The 22,203-nt window shown below is 38.3% G+C and overlaps 2 protein-coding genes and 1 pseudogene across 6 annotated transcripts; 1 reads left to right on the forward strand and 2 right to left on the reverse strand.

The window, feature by feature from the left end:
• Nucleotides 1–2,935: 2,935 nt before the first annotated feature.
• Nucleotides 2,936–8,229, reverse strand: LOC121907931. 4 transcript variants are annotated; one of them, XM_042427494.1, is made up of 6 exons: nt 8,112–8,229; nt 5,007–5,183; nt 4,619–4,876; nt 4,290–4,388; nt 4,022–4,039; nt 2,936–3,616 (listed from the first exon to the last, which is right to left on the reverse strand). In XM_042427494.1, the coding sequence occupies exons 1-6, from the start codon at nt 8,125–8,127 to the stop codon at nt 3,564–3,566; spliced, it is 621 nt and encodes a 206-aa protein (XP_042283428.1). In that variant the 5' UTR covers nt 8,128–8,229; the 3' UTR covers nt 2,936–3,563. The 4 variants fall into 4 exon arrangements, with proteins under 4 accessions (XP_042283428.1, XP_042283427.1, XP_042283426.1 ...); XM_042427493.1 differs by having other exon boundaries at nt 5,007–5,189; XM_042427492.1 differs by lacking the exon at nt 8,112–8,229 and adding an exon at nt 6,228–6,560.
• A 3,040-nt stretch (nt 8,230–11,269) lies between these two features.
• Nucleotides 11,270–14,512, reverse strand: LOC121908296 (annotated as a pseudogene).
• Nucleotides 14,513–16,216: 1,704 nt separating this feature from the next.
• Nucleotides 16,217–20,914, forward strand: LOC121908779. 2 transcript variants are annotated; one of them, XM_042429054.1, is made up of 6 exons: nt 16,217–16,511; nt 17,603–17,782; nt 17,913–18,170; nt 18,401–18,499; nt 18,765–18,782; nt 20,136–20,914. In XM_042429054.1, exons 1-6 carry the CDS (start codon nt 16,445–16,447, stop codon nt 20,219–20,221), a joined length of 708 nt encoding a protein of 235 aa, XP_042284988.1. In that variant the 5' UTR covers nt 16,217–16,444; the 3' UTR covers nt 20,222–20,914. The 2 variants fall into 2 exon arrangements, 1 of the variants encoding a protein (XP_042284988.1); XR_006099314.1 differs by lacking the exon at nt 16,217–16,511 and adding an exon at nt 16,675–16,727.
• The last annotated feature ends 1,289 nt before the right edge of the window (nt 20,915–22,203 follow it).

A 22,203-nucleotide genomic window follows, 5' to 3' on the forward strand; every position in this document is an offset into this window, starting at 1 on the left:
ATGTGGCATGTGCACAAGTTTGGGCACCCTAAGAGTTCTTAAGTCTCAGATTCTTTTTACAAGGTCTCAGACCTTAATCGGCAGTTGTGTCAACAGTTGTCATTAGGAAATGTCAGTTGGTGCCAGTTTCAAAGCTTTACAATACTATGACTCTTCAAAACTTGTGCAAAAACTCAGCAACCATTGGTTCCTCTAAGCAGCTGTAAGCCCACAATGCAGAGGAAGGCTACAAGAAGATAGTTAAGTGTTGTCAGCTTGCAGTTTCCACAGTGTGAAATGTATTAAGAGATGGCAGTTTAGGGGAACTCTGGGGATCTGGAAGATAAAGAAAACTCTCAGAGAAAACTGCTCGTATGCTGGTCAGAAAGGCAAAACAAAACCCCCATTTGACTGCATAAAACCAGATTTAGCAGACTCAGGAGTGGTGGTGCACCGTTCCACTGTGCAGTGATGCTACAAACAAAACCTTCATGGAAGAATCAGTAGAAGAAAACTTTACCTGCATACTCAAAAAATCCAACATCAGAAGTTTGCAACAGAACATCTACAGAAGCTTGATGAGTTTTGGAAACAAGTGCTGCGGACTGATGAAGTTTAAATAAAACTCTCTGGCCACAATCAGCAAAGGTTTGGAGAGAAAAAGGAGCAGCACTTCATGAAAAGAACATCTTGCCATCTGTTAAGTATGGAGGTGGATCCATCATGCTTTGGGGTTGTGTTGCAGGTAGTGACACAGGAAACATTGCACAGGTGGAGGGACGAATGGATTCCATTAAATACCAGCAAATCCTGGAAGCAAACATCCCACCATCTGTAAAAAAGCTGAAGCTGAAAAAAAGGATGGTTTCTACAACAGGATAATGATCCTAAACATACCTCGAAATCCACCAAATACTACCTCAAGAGAAGCAAGCTGAAGGTTTTAGAATGGCCCTCACAGTCCCCTGACTTAAACATAATTGAAAATCTGTGGGTAGATCTTAAAAGAACAGTGCATGCAAGACAGCCCAATAATATTGCAGAACTAGAAGCCTTTTGCAAGGAAGAATGGGAGAAAATCCCAGATACAAAGATTGAGAGACTTTTAGATGACTATGAAAAGTGTTTGCAAGCTGTGATATCTACCTGTCTGTTATATTGTTGTTGTTATTATTGTTGCTGTTTTGCTTTTTTATTTTGACTTTTTGTTTTTAGTTTGTTTGATTCTAGTTCTCCTTCTTGTCTTGTCCTGTGTCGTATATGTCTTCATGTTGGTCACTTGTATTGCACTATAAACAATTTAAAAAATGTAAATGTTTTACATTTCTTACATAGTGAATTCAAATCTGTCAATTTAAGTGTAATACATTACCCTTGTTTTAATATTGCATAAGAAGAGTCTGTATCTATAATTACACTTCCTGGGTGGAGTATGTTTGGGTGGTGGTAATAGGCATTAGGCATTTCTTAATATCATAATCCACATCTGTTGCATGATGTGTTGACAGAGGTGCAATTTTGAAAAGGTTCAACCCACAAAAAATGTAACACTAAAGGTTTTCTGCACTGTGTGATTTAACAGAAAATGATTTCTTGTAAACTATATGACACAAAAATAAACAGACTTGTACAGAAAAAATACAAACACACCTTATAGCCTTAAAGGTGCTCAGCGGAATGATGAGAAATGCTTTCTCATTGATGACACTGCTTTCTCATTGATGACACAAGTGAACTGTAGTCAACATCAACAATATTAGCTAGTATTGCACTCTGTAGGGGGGCAGGAGAGAGACGAGGCACTCAGGAGTGTGCATAAACATCACATCATTTGGATTTTCCAAAATCATCCTGAGTCCTTTACATAGAAATCAGTCCACAGGCTGTAATAGGTGACTGAGAAAGTCAGGGAAGGTCTCATTTTTTAAGTTACGTTACAATCTGTTCACCCTACTTCACATAGCACCTTTAAGGCTGTGCTCCAACACCTCTGGGGGGATATGGTTTCTGACAAAAAAGAAAACTAAAGAAAGCAGCACTTACTTGAAAAAGCCTGGCTAGAATTAACATCAACTTTCACTTGAGGACCGAGCTGTTCCACTAACACAATTCAGCGGTGTCTAGTCAACGCTAATTCTAGCCAGGCCTGAATAATCTTGTAGTGCATGCATGCTCAGAGTACATAAGCAGCCCAGAACAGTTGATTGTCAAAAAGATACAATGTCGCAAAAAGAAGGGAAAACTAGAGCAGTGTTCTTCTCAGTAGTAGAACAAATCCTGCTGATGAAACTATATGAATATAAAGGAGTCATCACCAAAAAGCGCAATACTGCCACAGTTAACAAGAAAAATTAACAAACATAATCATCTATAGACTGACATGTATGAACAACAGCCGCCCCTCAGCAAACAATGAGCGTTAAGTTGTGAAAATAAAATAATGTTAGCACCATAAACAGACAAATGACACACTGATAACACTCAGCAGCTGAAAAGAGAACATTCAGTCTGTGACTAAATTAAAAAGATATTACATATATCTGATCCTTCATGTAATAGTGTCTTTAAGGTCTAGTTATGTGCTGGGAAAACAAGAGGATAAGGTGGCTGATGAATTTGTAAATCTGCTATTGTCATAAGGAGCAATCTTCCTTCACGTTAAGCCGTCTTATCAGTACTTTCTGAGGCAATATCCAAATACACTAAATAAAATGAGTAGGTAGTAGGAAAAATAGTTTGTATCAAGTCCACCAATTCAGATTAAAAGCTTTTTGACAAATTTTCCTCATTTCACTCACCACATAAGAAATTCCTTTTAATTTTCAGTTTGAGAGGTAGCCCTTCCCAAGCACCCCTTAACTTTCCAGAATAAAAGAAACAAAGTGAACAGCTGCTCTAATAATAGATTAAGGTAACCTTACACTAAGTGATAAATAAATGACAATATAACACAAAAAGTAATTAAAGTATTTTTAATTAAATATTTATGTACATTTTAGATGAACACACAATAAGAAAAAACACAAGACAATCACAATGAAATATTAATCCAAAAGGAAGGTATTACATATTAAACAACAACACACACAGTCACATTCATTGGATAACTGGACAAAATCCATTTTCTGTCTTAAATTAAATATTGTACTGAGTTTGCTTGAAACAGAATATTTCCATTGCACATTCACACTGTTTACTTAAATAGCTTAGTCCAGAAGTAATGCAAACGTCTGCCCTCACAGTTCTTAATTGTGCAAAAAGAAGCTTGTAAATTACTGCCAGCAGTGAACATATTTGCATGTGTGCGTATGCATTAATATTAAACAATAGAAGCACAAGTGTTAAGTGCAACACATGCAGGTTAAAGTGCTTAAAATAATGTGGCTAAAATCTAGACCACACACATTTGGTTCATTACAGTGAGCTGCTGGTAACACAGCAAAGGTTTGGTTACATTCATGGAGCGACACTGTTCATACAGAAGGAAAAGGGTTAAATCAGTGAGTGGTCATCCAACAGTAGTCATAAATTAGAGAGCTGCAATGTGAACCTGTTAATCAGTCCTAGCTTTGTCAGCCTTTTGTCTAGGGAGGCTCTGTCGTGTTCGCAGGGTAATGTATAATTGAGCCAATAACACCTGCAAAGAAATCAAAGAGCACAAATTAGTCTTTAACAACAGGCCAATATAACTTTCACTGATTTGGGATCAAGCGTGTTGGATATCACTTCTAATTAACTTGTTTTTGTATCCATTAACTGAACTGTTTTGGATTTTTGAACAGTCATCCCTGTGTCAATGGCTGACCTGGCAACTGCAGTCATATTCAGTCTAATAAAAATGAGGTCATACAGTATCAGAGTCAATCAAGTTGTACAAAATTACATGACTAGTACCTTACAAGTTAAAAGAACATAAACATGCTGTGGCTTTATTGTTCAGAGTTCCTTTAATATATTTTAATTTCTATCAATCCTCTTCTAAGATTGTTAACTGAGAAGTGTACAGAGACTAAAAAGAAAACACAGAGTGTTGTTTTCTTACCTCCAGGGTGCCGCATGCCTAAGTAGAGAATGAGATAAAGACAAAACACATGGCCCCATGAGTATGAGACTCCAAACCAAAATCATATGACATTACACATTTTAAAGTAAAGCCAAGTATTGCTGCATTTTATGAGTATGTGGATGATGAGCTAAAGATTAAATCATTCCCACTTTTTGCTCACAGTATACAGCACAAGACCATATTCCACTCTGTATGACTTGATTTATTATTATCCAAGTGGAAAGTAAACATCTCATTTACTCACCCTGTTTTTTGTAGAGGAAGAGGCTGATTATGATAAGTCCGATAAAGGCCAGCAGCGCCAAGACTGGGATCAGAAACCGGGGAAAATGAAAACCTGGAACTAGGAAAACATGCCAAAAATTGTAACCTGACCACAGCCACATTCAAGCATTTTTCTTCATTTTCAACCTTATTAATAGTCAAAACTATCAGACAGCTACAGCTACAGATCCTGAATAATATAAATATAATAATAATAATCAATCAATCAATCAATCAATCAGACTTTATTTGAACAGCACTTTTAATACAAATACACAAACAAACAACCTGTAGAAAGAATAAATATACCTGACTGATCCCCAGAAAGCCTTAATTCTCTCATCAGCTTGATGCATCCCTCCTGAAGGCGGATCCTCTCAGTCCTTGTGTGCTGCTCTTCCTGGTCCCACAGAGCTTTGAAGGCCAGTGCTTGTGTTAAGTGGGCTGTCCAGGTATCATTGTGATCCAGAGTCAGGTAGACCTCTCCATCATAGAGCATACGGTCAGTCCAGAGCAGCTGAGACCCCTCCAGTATGCACTCACGAGACCGAAGGACAGTGTGGTTTCCTAGGGAGTGAGATGAAGGCTATTTTTAAAATATTCAATAAAATATATTGAATAAAACATTTGACTGACCCTGAGATTTGATCAGGTTTGAGTCATGACATTCATTAATAGTACAGGATGATTTTCTTACTCAGTACTGCAATCTGGTTGAGACTTGTGAGTGTTGAAAGGAATGCATCAAGTGATATGGTCTGGATAATGCTGCTGACTTCCTTGCTTGTGCCAATAAAAGGGACTCCATTGAGAAGGACCTGCTCCACGACCCGCTGGTCCCCCACCACTCCCCACTGCTGAACCTGAATTATGACTGTATCTAAGGGGAGAAGATTGTGCTTATGTGGGAATGTTTTCAAGCAATGTAACAGGAGATGAGAAAAAGGTTCAAATGTAACTTGTAAAAAAACTCAAATCCTTAAATAAAAGTAGTAACAGGTCTGCCACAATGTTGAATTAGTCATTTGAAAATAGTCCTTCATTTAAATGTTTCTTTAGCAAACATGCATAAATAATAACTGTGAAATCAAAAGTAAAACCAATCATTCTGCTGAATAGTCCCTTTCAGTGTGATTAATTTTTAAGTTTTTCATATAAAATGGTTTAATGTTGTTTATTTGGCACTAGGTCCAACTATAAATGTTTGGTAGCACTGTGCATAGTGTATCTTTCATCTGTAATATAACTAGTCATTGCATTTGTCAAATAAATGCAGTGGAATACAAATTAGCATAATACAAATACACTGTGTTACCAGCTTGACCAGGTAAACTTTTAAAATCTAACGCAATCAAAAACAGTGGACCAACAATACTTGTTTGTCCTGTCACAGTCAGAGAGAAGCTGATTTACTTCTGTGGTGGTGTTGCACTGGTATGTTGGGAGATGTTTCCAATAAAATCCCCTTATGTTTGTAATTGGGGTGGATGATTATAATGCAGTCCAATACAATACTAGGCTATATGGCTAAAAACTGAACACTGAGGCTAAAAGAAAAACAGGAATTACAGCAGGGCTATTGTACTGACATTGTACAGGCGTACATGATACCCTTCAGGTGTAAATAACCTGTCCTGTGAAAGTAACTTACAGAAGTAAAAGTATACAGTCATAAAGTCTTACTGCAGCGGACTGAAAGACAGGATATAAAATAAACTGTAAACTATGAACAGCGGTAACCAAGCTAACGTTAGCTGGTTGCTATGGTAACGTCAGTTCGCAATCTATATAAAGTTGTCCTGCCGTTGACTTTACAGTCCATTTTCAGGTTTGTGTGTTATTATTATTATTATTATTATTATTATTATTATTATTATTATTATTGTCTTTAAGCTTCTTTAAGAGACAAGCTTCTTACCTACTGGGGTCGAGACAGCTCCTGACAAGTGGCACAACATTAACACAAAAATGCCAGAAAGATGCATTTTCGATTTCAAGCGTTACTTGTTCCCAGCTTCAAAATCCAGCAAGCGTTCAGCCGTCAAGGATAGACAAAAGGCTCCGGAGTTATAAATAGTCAGGATTGTTTTAAGACATTTAAGTGTAACTCGTGCACCAACTAATACATCCCGACAGACAGAGCCAAACAAGGGCAGTGACTTTCCTCCACTATGTCTGCGGATCTCACTTCGTTTCGCTTTCACTAGTTTCTTTTAAATGTTCAACGATTCGCCTCTGATTGGCTGCTGCAGCTGGCACGAGGACTGGGAAGTTACCCTCAGATCCTGTAAACAATCCGTTTATCGTAAACGAGTTGTTTTTCTGTAAAGTCGCTAACAAATATTGGTAGTGGGGGGGTTTTTGGGCTTGTTTCTACAGTGTAGTTGGATCATTCCTACAATTTGGTGCCATTTCAACCTGGTTTACTTTCTATCAAAAAAAAAAAATGTCCACGATTTTATTATTTCATCTGAAGCAGGGCTCGTTAAACTATAAGAAAAATGTATTGGTCCAGCTCAGGATTTTATGGTCTAATGATTTTGACCAAATTCTTTGCATGTGACAAAGGCCAAATGTCCACCCTTCTACAGGACATTCACTCATCTTTATTGATAAGTGTTTTGAATGTGCAGTTGTATGCAAAAGTTTGGCCACCCCTTGACAAATAACATATTTTGGTGATTTTTTTAAATTGTAAAGATGTAAACACAGCCTCTAAGATATGGAGAAAAAAAACACACACAATATTTTCACCAAACATTACTGCATAGTTACTTTTTATGACATAAATTGAAAATATATATATATATCATTGTGGCATTTGCACAAGTTTGGGCACCATATGAGTTCTTAAGTCTCAGATTCTTTTACAAGGTCTCAGACCTTAATCAGCTCGTTAGGCATAGCAACAACTGTCATCAGGAAATGTCAGCTGGTGCCAGTTTCAAAGCTTTACAAATACTCTGACTCTTCAAACCTTGTGCAAACACAGGTTCCTCTAAGCAGCTGTGTGAGACTGAAAATGAAAGTTACTGATGCCTACAATGCAGAGGAAGGCTGCAAGAAAATAGATAAGTGTTGTCAGCTTGCAGTTTTCACAGTGTGAAATGTATTAAGAGATGGCAGTTTAGGGGAACTGTGGAGGTCAAGAAAACTCTCAGAGAGAACTGCTCATATGCTGGTCAGAAACGCAAAACAAATTCCCCATTTGACTGCAAAAAACCTGCAGGAAGTGCATTCAGGTCTGACTCTGTCCCATAATGTCTTCCCCAGTTAATCAGCTCCCAGTCTGCCCATGTGTTGTGTCACCTGTTGTCTGATTACTTTAGTTCCTGTTTCATTTTGAAATGTTTTCTCCTTGTGTTTTGTTACCTTTACTTCCTGTGTTTTCAAAGCTTTACAAATACTCTGACTCTTCAAACCTTGTGCAAACACTCAGCAAACATAGGTTCCTCTAAGCAGCTGTGTGAGACTGAAAATGAAAGTTACTGATGCCCACAATGCAGAGGGAGGCTGCAAGAAAATAGATAAGTGTTGTCAGCTTGCAGTTTCCACAGTGTGAAATGTATTGAGAGATGTATTTTGTTACCTTTACTTCCTGTGTTTTCCCACCTTTGTTGATTGCCTCATGTGTTTCACCTGTGTCTTGTTTCACTCACCTGTGTTCAGTTTGCAATCAGACCCTGTGTATTTATTGTCCAGTTTTCTGTTGAGTCGTCTGTGGTTATTGTTAGTGTTCCCTGTTCGTGTTTCTCAGTGATTCGTGTTTATCATTAAATATTCTGCATCTGATCCTGCCTACCTGCTGTCTCCTGCATTTGGGTCCACCTGCTCCACTCAACACCCTGACAGAGTGAATTTGATGTCAATCCTGAGGTGTATAAGTGTGACTCTCACTCTCAATCATGGTGGTAATCTAATCCTGGACGGCCAGAAACAGTTTGGCCTCTGTGGTCTTGTACTGGCAGCCCTGCTCTTCGTGCTGCAGGGTTATAACGATGTGGCAAGACAGGTTGTGTATACAGCTGATGATGGAGGGGTCCACATTAGTCTGTACATACCAACGATAAGAGGGAGCCTCTTTTAAAGTTGTCATATTGACAGAAACATGCTAGTTATGTTTACAATTCAGTGAATACCATTATTACACAGCGGTTAAAACACAGATCCTTTAACTTGTAGTTCAGTTCACATTCGTGTCAGACATTAACAGTCTGTTAACTGTCAAACGTATTTTGGCCTTTAAAATTACTTGACTTTTACATGAGGGGAAGATCTAAACATGTCACTTAATAATGAAAGAATATTATGAATGAAATAATTAAGTAAAATGATCATGCTCTGCTGGGGTTTCAATCATTATCAGTAACAACATCATACAGAATGCTTGTCATTTTTCAAATATTTAACCAATGTCTATTGGGGCAGCTGTGGCTCAGGAGAGAGAGCGAGTCGTCCACTAATCAGAAGATCGGCAGTTCGATACCTCCAGTCCACATATCAAAGTGTGCTTGGGCAAGATACTAAACCCCAAATTACTCCCAATGGCTGTGTGCCTGGATGGCTGTGTGCTGTGTGCCCGGATGGATGGTGTGAACATGTGCGTGAATGATTAGATCCTACTGAAGCGCAGGTTGGCACCTTGCATGGCAGCCTCTGCCATCAGCGTGTGAATGGGTGAATGTGGCTTGTAGTGCAAAAGCGCTTTGTGTGGTTGGAAAACTAGGCTATATAAGTGCCTTCCATTTACCATTTATTGACAGAGTGAACAGTTCATTAGCTTTACCTGTACACTTACCACTTGTAATGCAATCCAATCCAATCCTGCAATAAATCCCATGACTGTGAAGTTTAAATTGATTTTAACTAATCTCTGTGGTAATTTCAAGGCTGCAATTTATCTCATTGATAACTCAGCATTGGCAGGAACGGACTGGGCCTTATTGGACAGCATGATAAAGTATAATAAATTGGTCTTTCCTCCCTCTTGACTTCCTATTCTCTCACAGATAGAATACACTGGAATATTATTACTCATAAACACCCCTCCCATTCAAAGTACAGATGAACAGGACATAAAATCTACATGTCCCATCTATAGTCAGCTGGCTTAATACCATCATTAAAAGTAAAAAAAAAAAAAACAATAAAACTGCACCCACACAATGTTATGTAACCCTGTACAATAGCTCTGCAATAAATCAACCTTTGTTAAAAACCGAAACGTTCAGTTTTTGATGCTGTGTCAGAGAAGTTTCGATTGACGTGCATGGTCATTTTCAAGTCATAAAAAGTACTGTAGTATTGCATTACAGTATAATGTAAGTTGTTCTTGTTACTTTCAATGGGGCCCCTTATAATAGAATATGTTTACATAAATTGAGATGGTAATGGTGAAATGAGAAATGGTCTTATAGCATAATCAAACCCAGATGGCTTGGATTGGTTTGTTCGTTACCAATCACAGATGTCCAATATAGTATATAATAAAAGACACATCACATGTAACGTTACTTATTAATTCAAACTCGTAAATATAGTGATTCTCCAAACAATATCACATCATCTCATTTTGTTGCTCCCCTATACTGAACACAGCTAGTTTAATCCACAATGATTTTTTTTTTCTTCCACATACTGTAATGGGAGAGGAAGAGACTATGATAAGCTGATTTTCTTAACAGTGGTAACAACTTACCTGGGTTTTCAGTAGGACCTGTTTTGTTCCTTACCTGAATGATGGGAGGATGCTAAGGAGAGAAGGGTGACCCAAAAATCAAACACTGTCTATCTTCAACTCAAACATCTTTCCACACACATTAGATTTGGTGGCCAGGATGATGTCAGAAAACCTTCAGGATGGAAGAACACACTTAATAAGGAAAAGTGGCAAGAGAGGTTACAGCACAGAAACAGTTGGGACAAATGAGAAAGTGTAAATTCGCTGTTGTTTGTTTGATTAAATTTTTCAATTCCTGTCTCAAAGGGGTTGCATTAATCAGATGCAGCTGCCTGCAATGTATTTCAGCAATCAGAGTATCAATAAAAAGCTTGTGTGGCTACTGGAGAGGAGAAATTAGTTAGATGCTTCCTTGCAGAAAAAGTGAAGTCTCTGTATGAATGTAGAATGTGAAGAGCTCTGCTGGTTTTACTTAAGTTACTCATGCTGCGATCAAAGGGATAAAAATCAGGGCAACACAATATTGACTTACCACACCGTCACAATTGAAAAAGAGCATGAAGCAGTTGCTTTATTGTAGTTTGCATTTGATTTGCATTTTGCTTTGTCATGGTGAGCCTACATGCCTACAGGTAATCAAATTAAATATGAATTAAAACTTTAATTACAGTTTTGAAATATTGGAATTTAATAGAACAAGGTAAACAGTACAGAGCAAAATGACACTGAAATCCTGAATTTACCAAAGCACTGATTCACTGGATCTATTACTGATAATTCATAAGGATTTTCTGAGAATAGGATTGAGGATCCATATAGAACATAAAATAGGGAAGAATGATTGACATAGATTGACAGACTTTGATTGTTCTCTGAAATGGGAATTGGGCCGAAGAAAAAGAAAAAAAAGTAAACAAAAAGGAAAATGCAATACACAGTTGGGCTGAATGCATAAAATGGACATCAACCCAATCCAAACAAACATGTGATACTGTGATGTGAAAATGCTGGTCTGCATGTTGATTATGCCCTTCAAGCAAATAATCAATTAACCCTGTGTACATCAACATGTTGTTAGTGTTGACAAATTAATTAATTAAGAACAATTTATACAGTTATAACCAACCACTTGACTATTGTAGGGCTGGAACTAATGATTATTGTCATTATCAACTAAGCAGATTATTCTTTTGATTAATGAGAGAAGAAATGACAGAAAACAGTGAAAATGAGTGTTAAAACATTCAAAAGTGACATCTTCAAATGTCTTGTTTTGTCCAACCAACAGTCCAAAAACCAAAGATAATCAGTTTACTATCATGTATGACAAAGAAAATGAGAACGATATTGGGGATGACTGGATCAGGATCAGAAATGTCAGAGGACTATCCAAGGGGCTTTTTATTTAGCTTTTATTTAACTGTCCTTGGTACCTTGTCTGTAACAGTTTCACCTCTTAGGGCTGTAGATTTGGCCAGGTGACCTTGCAGGGTTGGGCTAAGTTGGGTGAAAGCCTCCTGCAATTCTCTTTCTCCACCAATGAAGTTTGTACCTTGGTCTGAGATCAGTTCATAAGGGCAACCTCGGCAGCTATAGAGTTTGGCAGTCATATTTAAGTACAGTGCTCAAAAGGTCATGTATATCAATTTATGCATGCAGTACATGTATAGATTTGAGCAGTGCATGTATAATATAGGGAGAATCAAAGATCATGATTCCTTTATTTGTATGTAGTAACTGAAGAGAAAACTATCTGAAATGGAAAAGCACGAAAAAAATATACAACAATGGGAGTAATGTAGTTTCTTATGTCTGAGATCTAGTAAAAAAAAAAACAACTGAAAATTATGCATGCAGAGAGGTTGTTGTGTTTATGGTATCTTACTGCCATCTAGTGGACTATATATATGTACATCCAAAGCGCTTTCTTAGAAAGTTCCCATGCATGGTACAAGCTTTTATATTTTCCTTCAACAGCTGGTTTTCAGTTGCAAAGCATTTTGTTGTTTAGATTCTATTATTTCACATCATATATATTATTATGCACATTATTTTCCTTCTCAGATCTTTCAAATTGCAGCTCGTTTGGTATATTGGGGCAAAGCGATCATCATCTACCTACTGTGTGAGAACAACATCTACATGCTGTCTCCTCATGCCAACATCTGCCTGTGAGTAGCCATGATGTGAAGTAAGCCAGTTGGCTGTACTGGATAATGTAGCGCTAATGAACCACAGAGGGGCACAATGAGTAATGATCATTCTAGACCTCCAGCTACCTCTCTTCAGGAATCCCTGAGGAGAGGAGGTGGGGAGAGAAAGAGGGCAAGAAAAGGAGGACTCTAAACATCAGACAGGCTGTTTTTGTTTTGAGGGATGCAGAGCGTTCCAGACATCTGTGAAATCACTGAGAAAAGATGGAATGAGAAAAGGTACATTTCAGAGCAGATTTGTTTTTTCAGTGTAGGCATTGATAAATTGTGTCTTATTAATAAATGCTAAACCATAACTTCCCAGTTCAAATTTGCAGTTCAAATCAGTATCATCAAAATATGATGCCAAAATGTGTTGATACTTACAAAATGGATGAGAAATATTTTGTATGATTTCTGCGGATTAGAGTTTAGATTTTTGGAGGTTATTCAGCCATCTTAACTTTCTGAGAACTACAAAATTCTAAAAATATTAATGAACTTATTTCATCCCACTTGTGTAAGAAGTAGTGCATCCCAGCAAAGGAAATAGAAACTTCTCAAGTTTTTATACTCCCTAAATGGTGAAGTCCACAAAGGAAACAGATGGCAGAATAGTTTCAGGACTATTCCCAGTCTTTCTGCCTCCTTATTCATACTAATGCAGTGGTGCCCACTTGTTCCCCCTGGGACTATGCTACATCCTGGGGTTCTGTTGGATTTCTGTTGGGGTCCCTCTCCAGCCACACCTCTGGGTCTGAGGCAAGATCTCGACTGTCAAAACAGCGGAGTATATTCAGAGCCTGGCACAGCTTTGAAGGCCTGTTGCAGAGCTCTCTGTCTTTCAATTGTCAGGCTCCCACTTTGCGTCTGGCTGCTCTCAGCTGCCTCATGATGGACTGACCCTGCTGGGGCTCAAGAGAGCACAACAGCACAGCAGCACCCTCCCCTGTGCAACACAGCACACAATATGCATCAGTCAGCACGGCTCCACTCTGTCTCCTTCCTTTCACCCTATACCCACTGACAATAGAAAACACAAACACAAACCACTGTATAGGTTTAATGTCATATTAATGACATTAACAACACCTGGAGGTCATATTAAACCAAAAAAATGCATTATACTGTATATATTTTTCTGCTTGCAAGCATCTGTAGGCAAAAATGGCTAACTCCCAATGATCTCAACGTGGGACAGGTATTTCTACTTTACGTCACCCTGGGTGCTTTTACCTTGACTAGACACGTTCATACAGAGGTAGATGCCATAGACTGGATACACATAGATTGTGCCTGGCTTCATGAACATAGCTGTGTTCCTCTCTGTGCATTTTTGCCCTGCTGAGTGTGAAGCTTTGTCCTCTCCTCCGAGGTTGGCTTCAATCTCCTATTTGTCCTCTCAACTCAGTACCATCCTCACACCTGTGGACCAACACCTGTAGGGGCAAAGTACAAGACAGATTATCTTTTCACACAGCAGTCACATTTTAAGTAGATGGAGATGATTAGTCAATTAATTGATGAACATAAAATTGTTTGGCAACAATTTTGATAATTGTTTAATCAAAAACATTCACTGGTTAAAGCTTCTCATAGCCTCTGTAAATATCTTTTTTTTCTTAGTCCTCTGTAATAGTAAACTGAATATTCTCCTACAGTTCATTAAATCTGTGTGGTATTGTGGTACCAGCGCTGCATGCACGGTGAACTGCCGAGGGGAGACGAGCAAATAGGCAGCGCAAAGCGAGTTGTTGAGATGGTGTTTTTGTGGAAAATTAGACGTCTCAGAACCACGTCTGTTTCTGGAGTAAAGTTACTCCGCTAGCGAAGTGACTTTGGTGATTTTACCAACAAAAGCAAACTAAATAATTACTGTAAATGTGCTGCAATAACTGATTAATGTCTCAAATATAAATAAGTTATTTCAATTAAACATTCTCCGACCGAAATCGGCACGGAAAACAACATTTAATGTGGTTAAAGCATCTATACTGATCTATAAATGAATGTGTTACAGCATTCTTACAGTATCTGCTGTCCGCAGCTATTTTATACTGTATGAAACGCTTCTCCTACAGTTCATTAAATCCCTGCAGCATCTGAAGGCAGCAGGACAGCTATGTTGATAAATGTGCAGCCTCTGAGAAACTGCGACAGAGCACAGTGTCATTACACACGCTCGTTCACTGTGTTTACCTTCATTAAATCGGCTGAAAACGACGCCTGGAGCCAGATGCATAAATTACGCATATGCACAAAACCATACATACGCCATTCCCCGCACATAAACTGGTATTTATAAAAGCAGAATGTGCGCACCTTACGCATTCTTCAGACCAGGCGTTCACATGCTTGTGACATGTATTTTGCTGTTAATACTCCTTTTTATTTTATCAATAGTTGTGTCTCACTTTGTTACGTCGTTTAAGACGTGAGTGCCGCAAAATATGATTACATTTCTGAGATACCACTGTTGACGATGGTTTACAGGTCCATGTGATGAATTCACGATATGGACGCTGTCATTACGTGCGTAAACTGCACTTTTTATTTCCAGTTTGTTTCATTGACAGCTGTAGCTACAGACTGGTGGAGCAGGCATCATGTTATCATGTTGATATGAAAACCGCATCCATTTATGACTCATTATGGGAGAGGAAATGAGGCTTCCTGCTAACTTCTCGTCACTTACCATGTAATTTCCCGGGCAAGTTTCATCCACACCCAGGGATTTAAATGTCCTTACGTAAACTCTCACACGCTGCACGGACAAAATATACACACTGCCCCATTCCTTAAAAGGAGCTACGCCACCAAGAGTTTCCTAGGCAACGACACAGAGGTTAACTCACGTTTCGGAACAGCGCTGCACTACAGGCTCCCAAACGCTATTGATTTCCGAATGAATGAATAGTTATTATTATTATTGGCATTGAAAAAAATATTTTTTTGGCCTGGTGGGGGTTCCTCGTTGGCCACCACGCCTGTACAATTATAGGGGAAACATTGAACTTCCTCGTATGAATCAGGTCATATCTATATGCAATAAAAACAAATGTTTTTGCCCTTTGCTCATGGCATTTATGACAATCTTTTGTTTTTTGCATGTGTGTTTGGCAGGCAAGTTTCACTCACACTCCAGAGATTTAAATGTCTTCTACTTCATTGTATTAATTTGAATAAGAACAAGTCGAGAAATGGGTCTCTTTTAAAAATTAGCTCCTAGAGGGCATGTTGATCCAGCACTGCAGCACCTCATAACGGGTGAACTTACCTCTCTCAAGTGCACAGCTATGGAAGGCTTGTATTGTCATCCAAAGATGAAAAAATAACAATACAGTAATGTCATAATAGTATATCTTTAATTACACAGAAACCACAAGGTGTGTGCTGTTCTCCCAACATTACAGAACGTGACATGCCTTTTTATACTGAAGACAGGCTATGTGTTCGTGTTGCGTGACAAGCCTCATCCTGTTTTGTCAGGCTCTTTGGCACCCTCAAAACAAACGAAGAATGGGACATTTAACTTTGGACATATCCCAAATTTGAGTTGGCGTCTCTGCACTATGTGTGTGTGTGTGCGTGTGGTACACACAAACACATGTAAATGGGCGTCTCTGCATTAAGTGTGTGTGTGTGTGTGTGTGTGTGTGTGTGTGTGTGTGTGTGTGTGTGTGTGTGTGTGTGTGTGTGTGTGTGGTATTGGGTATTGGTAGTGGGTATATGACCCTCATTCCCCTACAGCATTTACAGATCGATGTACACATTTACAGTTCAATGTACACATTTACAGATCTCTATACACCTGCAAATTGAGTAAATAGAGATTTGGAGATTCTTTTACACATTTACAAATCTGATTACACACACATGGATTGAGATAGTTACACTACTCTCCAAAATATTTGCAGATAATTCTGCTACAATAATACCCCCATATATTTAACCCTGAGGATCTAAGGACCTCCCCGTCCTGCATCAGGAGGAGGCGTGTCTGTTAGACATTTAAATTTCACTAGTGAAAGAGAAACAAAGTGAGATACATAGGGAGAGAGGAGGGAAGTCACTGCTCTTGCTCGTCTGGTTGTATTCCCGTTTCGATTCTCGTTCGGGATGTATTAGTTGGTGCACGGGTTACACTTAAATGGCTTAAAACAATCCTGACTATTTATAAGTCCGGAGACTTTTGTCTATCCTTGACGGCTGAACCCTTGCTGGATTTTGAAGCTGGAAACAAGTAACGCTGGAAATAAGAAAATGCATCCTACTGGCATTTTTGTGTTAATGTTGTGCCACTTGTCAGGAGCTATCCCGGTTCCAGTAGGTAAGCTTGTCTCTTTGCATTGCAATTACTTACTTAAAGATTATAAATAATAATAAAAATAACACACAAATCTGAAAACGGACTGTAAAGTCAACAGCAGGACGACTTTATTTAGCCTTTGAACGGACGTAACCATAGAAACCAGCTAACATTAACTTGGTTACCGCTGTTCATAGTTCACAGTTTATTTTATATCCAGTCTTTCAGTCCGGTGCGGTAAGACTATAACTGTATACTTTTACTGCTGTAACGTTACTTTCACAAGACAGGTTATTTTACACATGAATTAGTATAAAGAAGAGTATCGTGTACACCGGTACAATGTCAGTAAAATAGCCCTGCTGTAAATCCTGTTTTTCTTTTAGCTTCAGTGTTCAGTTTTTGTTGACAGTGTCAGACAGGTTGTTACTTCCGAGTTATGGTTATTTATGAGGCCATATAGTTTTAATGGTGGTGTTGTATTGGACTGCATTATAATCATCCACCCCAATTACAAACATAAGGGGATTTTATTGGAAACATCTCACAACATACCAGTGCATCGCCACCACAGAAGTAAATCAACTTCTCTCTGACTGTGACAGGACAAACAAGTGTTGTTGGTCCACTGTTTTTGATTGCGTTAGATTTTAAAAGTTTACCTGGTCAAACTGGTAACACAGTGTATTTGTATTATGCTAATTTGTATTCCACTGCATTTATTTGACAAATGCAATGACTAGTTATATTACAGATGAAAGATACACTATGCACAGTGCTACCAAACATTTAAGTAGTTGTGACCTAGTGCCACATAAACAACATTAAACCATTTTATGTGAAAAACTTCAAAATTAATCACACTGAAAGGGACTATTCAGCAGGATGATTGGTTTTACTTTTGATTTCACAGTTATTATTTATGCATGTTTGCTAAAGAAACATTTAAATGAAGGACTATTTTCAAATGACTAATTCAACATTGTGGCAGAACTGTTACTACTTTTATTTAAGGATTTGAGTTTTTTAACAAGTTACATTTGAACCTTTTTCTCATTTCCTGTTACATTGCTTGAAAACATTCCCACATAAGCACAATCTTCTCCCCTTAGATACAGTCATAATTCAGGTTCAGCAGTGGGGAGTGGTGGGGGACCAGCGGGTCGTGGAGCAGGTCCTTCTCAATGGAGTCCCTTTTATTGGCAGAAGCAAGGAAGTCAGCATTATCCAGACCATATCACCTGATGCATTCCTTTCAACACTCACAAGTCTCAACCAGATTGCAGTACTGAGTAAGAAAATCATCCTGTACTATTAATGAATGTCATGACTCAAACCTGATCAAATCTCAGGGTCAGTCAAATGTTTTATTCAATATATTTTATTGAATATTTTAAAAATAGCCTTCATCTCACTCCCTAGGAAACCACACTGTCCTTTGGTCTCGTGAGTGCATACTGGAGGGGTCTCAGCTGCTCTGGACTGACCGTGTGCTCTATGATGGAGAGGTCTACCTGACTCTGGATCACAATGATACCTGGACAGCCCACTTAACACAAGCACTGGCCTTCAAAGCTCTGTGGGACCAGGAAGAGCAGCACACAAGGACTGAGAGGATCCGCCTTCAGGAGGGATGCATCAAGCTGATGAGAGAATTAAGGCTTTCTGGGGATCAGTCAGGTATATTTATTCTTTCTACAGGTTGTTTGTTTGTGTATTTGTATTAAAAGTGCTGTACAAATAAAGTCTGATTGATTGATTGATTGATTGATTATTATTATTATATTTATATTATTCAGGATCTGTAGCTGTAGCTGTCTGATAGTTTTGACTATTAATAAGGTTGAAAATGAAGAAAAATGCTTGAATGTGGCTGTGGTCCGGTTACAATTTTTGGCATGTTTTCCTAGTTCCAGGTTTTCATTTTCCCCGGTTTCTGATCCCAGTCTTGGCACTGCTGGCCTTTATCGGACTTATCATAATCAGCCTCTTCCTCTACAAAAAACAGGGTGAGTAAATGAGATGTTTCCTTTCCACTTGGATAATAATAAATCAAGTCATACAGAGTGGAATATGGTCTTGTGCTGTATACTGTGAGTAAAAAGTAGGAATGATTTAATCTTTAGCTCATCATCCACATACTCATAAAAGACAGCAATACTTGGCTTTATTTTAAAACATGTCATGTCACATGATTCTGGTATGGAGTCTCATACTCATGGGAAAATATAAAGCACAGTCATGTGTTTTGTCTTTATCTCACTCTCTGCTTAGGTATGCGGCACCCTGGAGGTAAGAAAACAACACTCCCTATGTTTTCTCTTTAGTCTCCGTACACTTCTCAGTTAAAGTCTGTGTAAAGGAAAATCAGAGATTTCCTTTGAAACACATTATACATGTTACAAAATAATTGTTGAAAACATGTGAAAAGACTGTGAACTATGTAGTACTGAAATGTGGAGTTACACCATTAAACTGTTTTTCACCGTTTCTGTGTTCAGGATTAGTTGGGCATGACTAAAACAGCTGCACCATGATGTAAATGGGTGACTAGAATGACCCCCTCCCCCCCAGCACTTTATAAGAACTAGAGCGCCTTGGCATCAGCTGGATGTGTAGTCTGTTGTTTGCTGATGGCAGCATGTAATACTTTCATTGCAAGCCTAGCATTAGCATCCTGAAGTTTGCTGCAGTCACAACAGTAGATGTAAACTCTCTGGGCAGGTAGAAAGGTCAACACTTAACTATGATATATTCTAGGTTAGCAGTGCCTCTCGATAATAGCATTGTCTGTGCACCAAGCTTTGTGAAGATAAATGCACAGTCCCCCCACTACAGACGTACTCCTGTGGCTGCTACATCCAGCCCCTCACCAGCGCTTTTTAAAGAAGCAAGTAATGTTTACACTGAACTTCATTGAAAAGAACAACAATTTAACATAACGATGATTGGTGGTGGATCACTTGTTAACTACTCATTTAAGTTACATTTACATTACTGAAGTGAATCCACATTTATCTACAAAATATGTGTCGAATTAAACAGTGGCTACTAGCGTTACTTTGTTTTTGAAATATCATCCATATTGCTTGTCTACGCCTATTTTAAATTGTTTTGTTTTTTTTAAGGCAGTTCGGCAGATGGGGGACACACCCCCAGCGTTTCAGAGCTCAGGATACTGCTTGTTTTTCCATGATTTTAAAACCTAATTTTATACACTTGGCATTTTTTTTAATCAGACAAATTTGGCTTGTTGGTGAATAACACATTTTTCTGTGATATGAAAAACTCAGAAGACATTTATTATTGCTTTACACAGACTTTAACAATCTTAGAAGATTGATAGAAATGAAAAGATATTAAAGGAACTCTGAACAATAAACCCTCAGCATGTGTATGTCCTTGTGACTTGTATGGGGCCAGTCATGTGATTTTGTCAAGCTGATTGACTGATACTGTGACTTTTTTATTATGACTGCAGTTGCCAGGTCAGCCATCGAAAGTTCAAAGATCCAAAATCACTTTAGATGATGAATACAAAGCAAGTTAATTAGAAGTAATATCCAACACATTTGATCACAGTTCAGTGACAGTTATCTTAAGCTGTTGTTAAAGACTAATTTGTGCCCTTTAATTACTTTACAGGTGTAATCGGCTCAGTTATACATTACCCTACAGACATGGCAGAAGTGCCTCCAGAGAAAAAAGGCAGTGGGTACCAGGCATTGTAATTCAACACCATGACTGATTAACAGGTTCACATTGCAGCTCTATAATTTATGACTAATGTTGGATGACCACTCAGTCAACCCTCTTCCTTCTGTATGGACATTATCACTCCATGAACATAACCAAACCATGACTCACTGTAATGAACCAAATGTGTGTGGTCTAGATTTTAGGCCACTTTATTTTATGCACTTTAACCTGCACATAACACTGGTGCTTCTATTGTTTAATATTCACACACACACAAACATGTTCACTGCCTGCAGTAATTTACAAGCTTCTTTTTGCACAATTAAGAATTGTGAGGGCCAACGTTTTCATAATTTCTTTAATTTATTTAAGTAAACAATATAGTGTTAATGTGCAATGGAAACATTCTGTTCTCAGTACAATATTTAATGCAAGTTAAGACTGAGAATGTCACAAATTGTCTCAATCTGTAGATAAAGCTCTTCTGAAATCAAGCATTTTGTTTTGTCACTGATAGACCAATCAGAGCGATAGTCTGCCAAACACTAGATTTTGTCCAGTTATCAAATGAGTGTGACTGATGTGTTGTTGTTTGATTTTTAATACCTTCCTTATGAATACATATTTCTTTGTGAGTCATTGTTTTGATTGTCTTATGTTTTTCTCTATTGTGTGTTAATGTAAAATGTACAAAAATGTTTAACTAAAGATACTGATATGGCTTGTTTGTGTTGTATGTCATTTTATTTTTCACGTAGTGTGAATTCACAGATCTGTCTACACATTCACAAATCTCAATGCAAATTAAATCTGCAAGCAGCGTTGGTCGGGACCTCGCACTCTGGTCCGTCAGGATCAGATCATTTTGCTTTTTACCCTGCACCACACCCGACGTGCACCATTGTGCACGTCGGGTGTGGTGCAGTCCAAGGGCTTCTGTCACAGGCATGTAGATATCTCCAGACCTGGGCTGACAGGTCTGACTTAACAAACATGATAAGTTTGGTGTGACCGGAGCATGTACAATAAAGTTATAGCAATTTCCTCTATCATGGCGAAACATCAAATCTCAACAGTGTGAGGATGACAATTTTCTGCAGGGTGAGACATGTCTGTCTTGCTCATCCCTGTGTCATCAAAATTATGCAAGTTTTGGGCCCATTCACTTTAATTTCAATTGAAAACTTTTGATGAGTTTGTGTGCAAAAGAAATTCAGTTCCTAATTTTCATCAAGTCTATTTTTAGAAAAGTAAAGACTTTTAACCCACAAGACCTGGTCAAAGTTTGATTGACATGTGTACTGTCAGGTGTGTAGAGACAATAAGTAACTGCAGCTGGACACAGAAAAATACTCATATATTTGAAGGGAGAGTGTGAGCGAACCTCTAGGTGCTCGGGCCTTAATAAAGGAAAAATTGCAGTACAGAGAGACAAAATTTAGTCATGATTTTATTTCTCTACTGCACTTCATCACTTAACAGTCACCCTCACTCCATTTTTTTCCCTTCCCCTCATAGGTCATCCCTACTACTGATTATAGATATAAGACCTACAATTATTGTAAAATAAATGATAATAACACCAAACTTCATACAAAGTTTGTATATAATGTACTGTAAGTATATAGACCTTTCTGCTATATCCTATAAAACTGAGCTACATTCAACTGTCACGCTCTTCCCCCGCCTTCTTCCCTCCTTCTCCCTGTCAGATTGAGAGCAGGATTTCAGAGCAGTCTTCAAGTGGAAATAACTTCATAAATCCCATGACTTTGGAAACTTTTGAAAGTGGTCTGACTTATAGTTTAGACATCAGACACCTCAGTTTGGCACAAAGTCCATGCCCAGAGATTGCCTCCCCATTGGTTTCCATTGTAAGGTGCGATGTGGCACTTCAACTTTCGGGGCATATAATATCCAAACCGTTCGAGTTATTACAAAGTTTTTAATAGCTTTTGTTCAGCATAGTGTGATAAGTCATGTATTAAAGTTTGAAGCCGATACCATTAACACC

Source organism: Thunnus maccoyii, chromosome 12 (genome assembly GCF_910596095.1).
Source record: "Thunnus maccoyii chromosome 12, fThuMac1.1, whole genome shotgun sequence".
NCBI classification, from domain to species: Eukaryota; Metazoa; Chordata; class Actinopteri; order Scombriformes; family Scombridae; genus Thunnus; species Thunnus maccoyii.

Excerpts from the sequence above, each read along its gene's own strand:
- LOC121907931 (XM_042427491.1), bottom strand. The coding sequence starts at position 6,294 with ATGCATCTTTCTGGCATTTTTGTGTTAATGTTGTGCCACTTGTCAGGA. Across the intron at positions 4,877-5,006 it reads CAACCAGATTGCAGTACTGA|GAAACCACACTGTCCTTCGG; the intron begins GTAAGAAAATCA and ends CTCACTCCCTAG. Across the intron at positions 4,389-4,618 it reads GCTTTCTGGGGATCAGTCAG|TTCCAGGTTTTCATTTTCCC; the intron begins GTATATTTATTC and ends ATGTTTTCCTAG.
- LOC121908779 (XM_042429054.1), top strand. The coding sequence starts at position 16,445 with ATGCATCCTACTGGCATTTTTGTGTTAATGTTGTGCCACTTGTCAGGA. Across the intron at positions 17,783-17,912 it reads CAACCAGATTGCAGTACTGA|GAAACCACACTGTCCTTTGG; the intron begins GTAAGAAAATCA and ends CTCACTCCCTAG. Across the intron at positions 18,171-18,400 it reads GCTTTCTGGGGATCAGTCAG|TTCCAGGTTTTCATTTTCCC; the intron begins GTATATTTATTC and ends ATGTTTTCCTAG.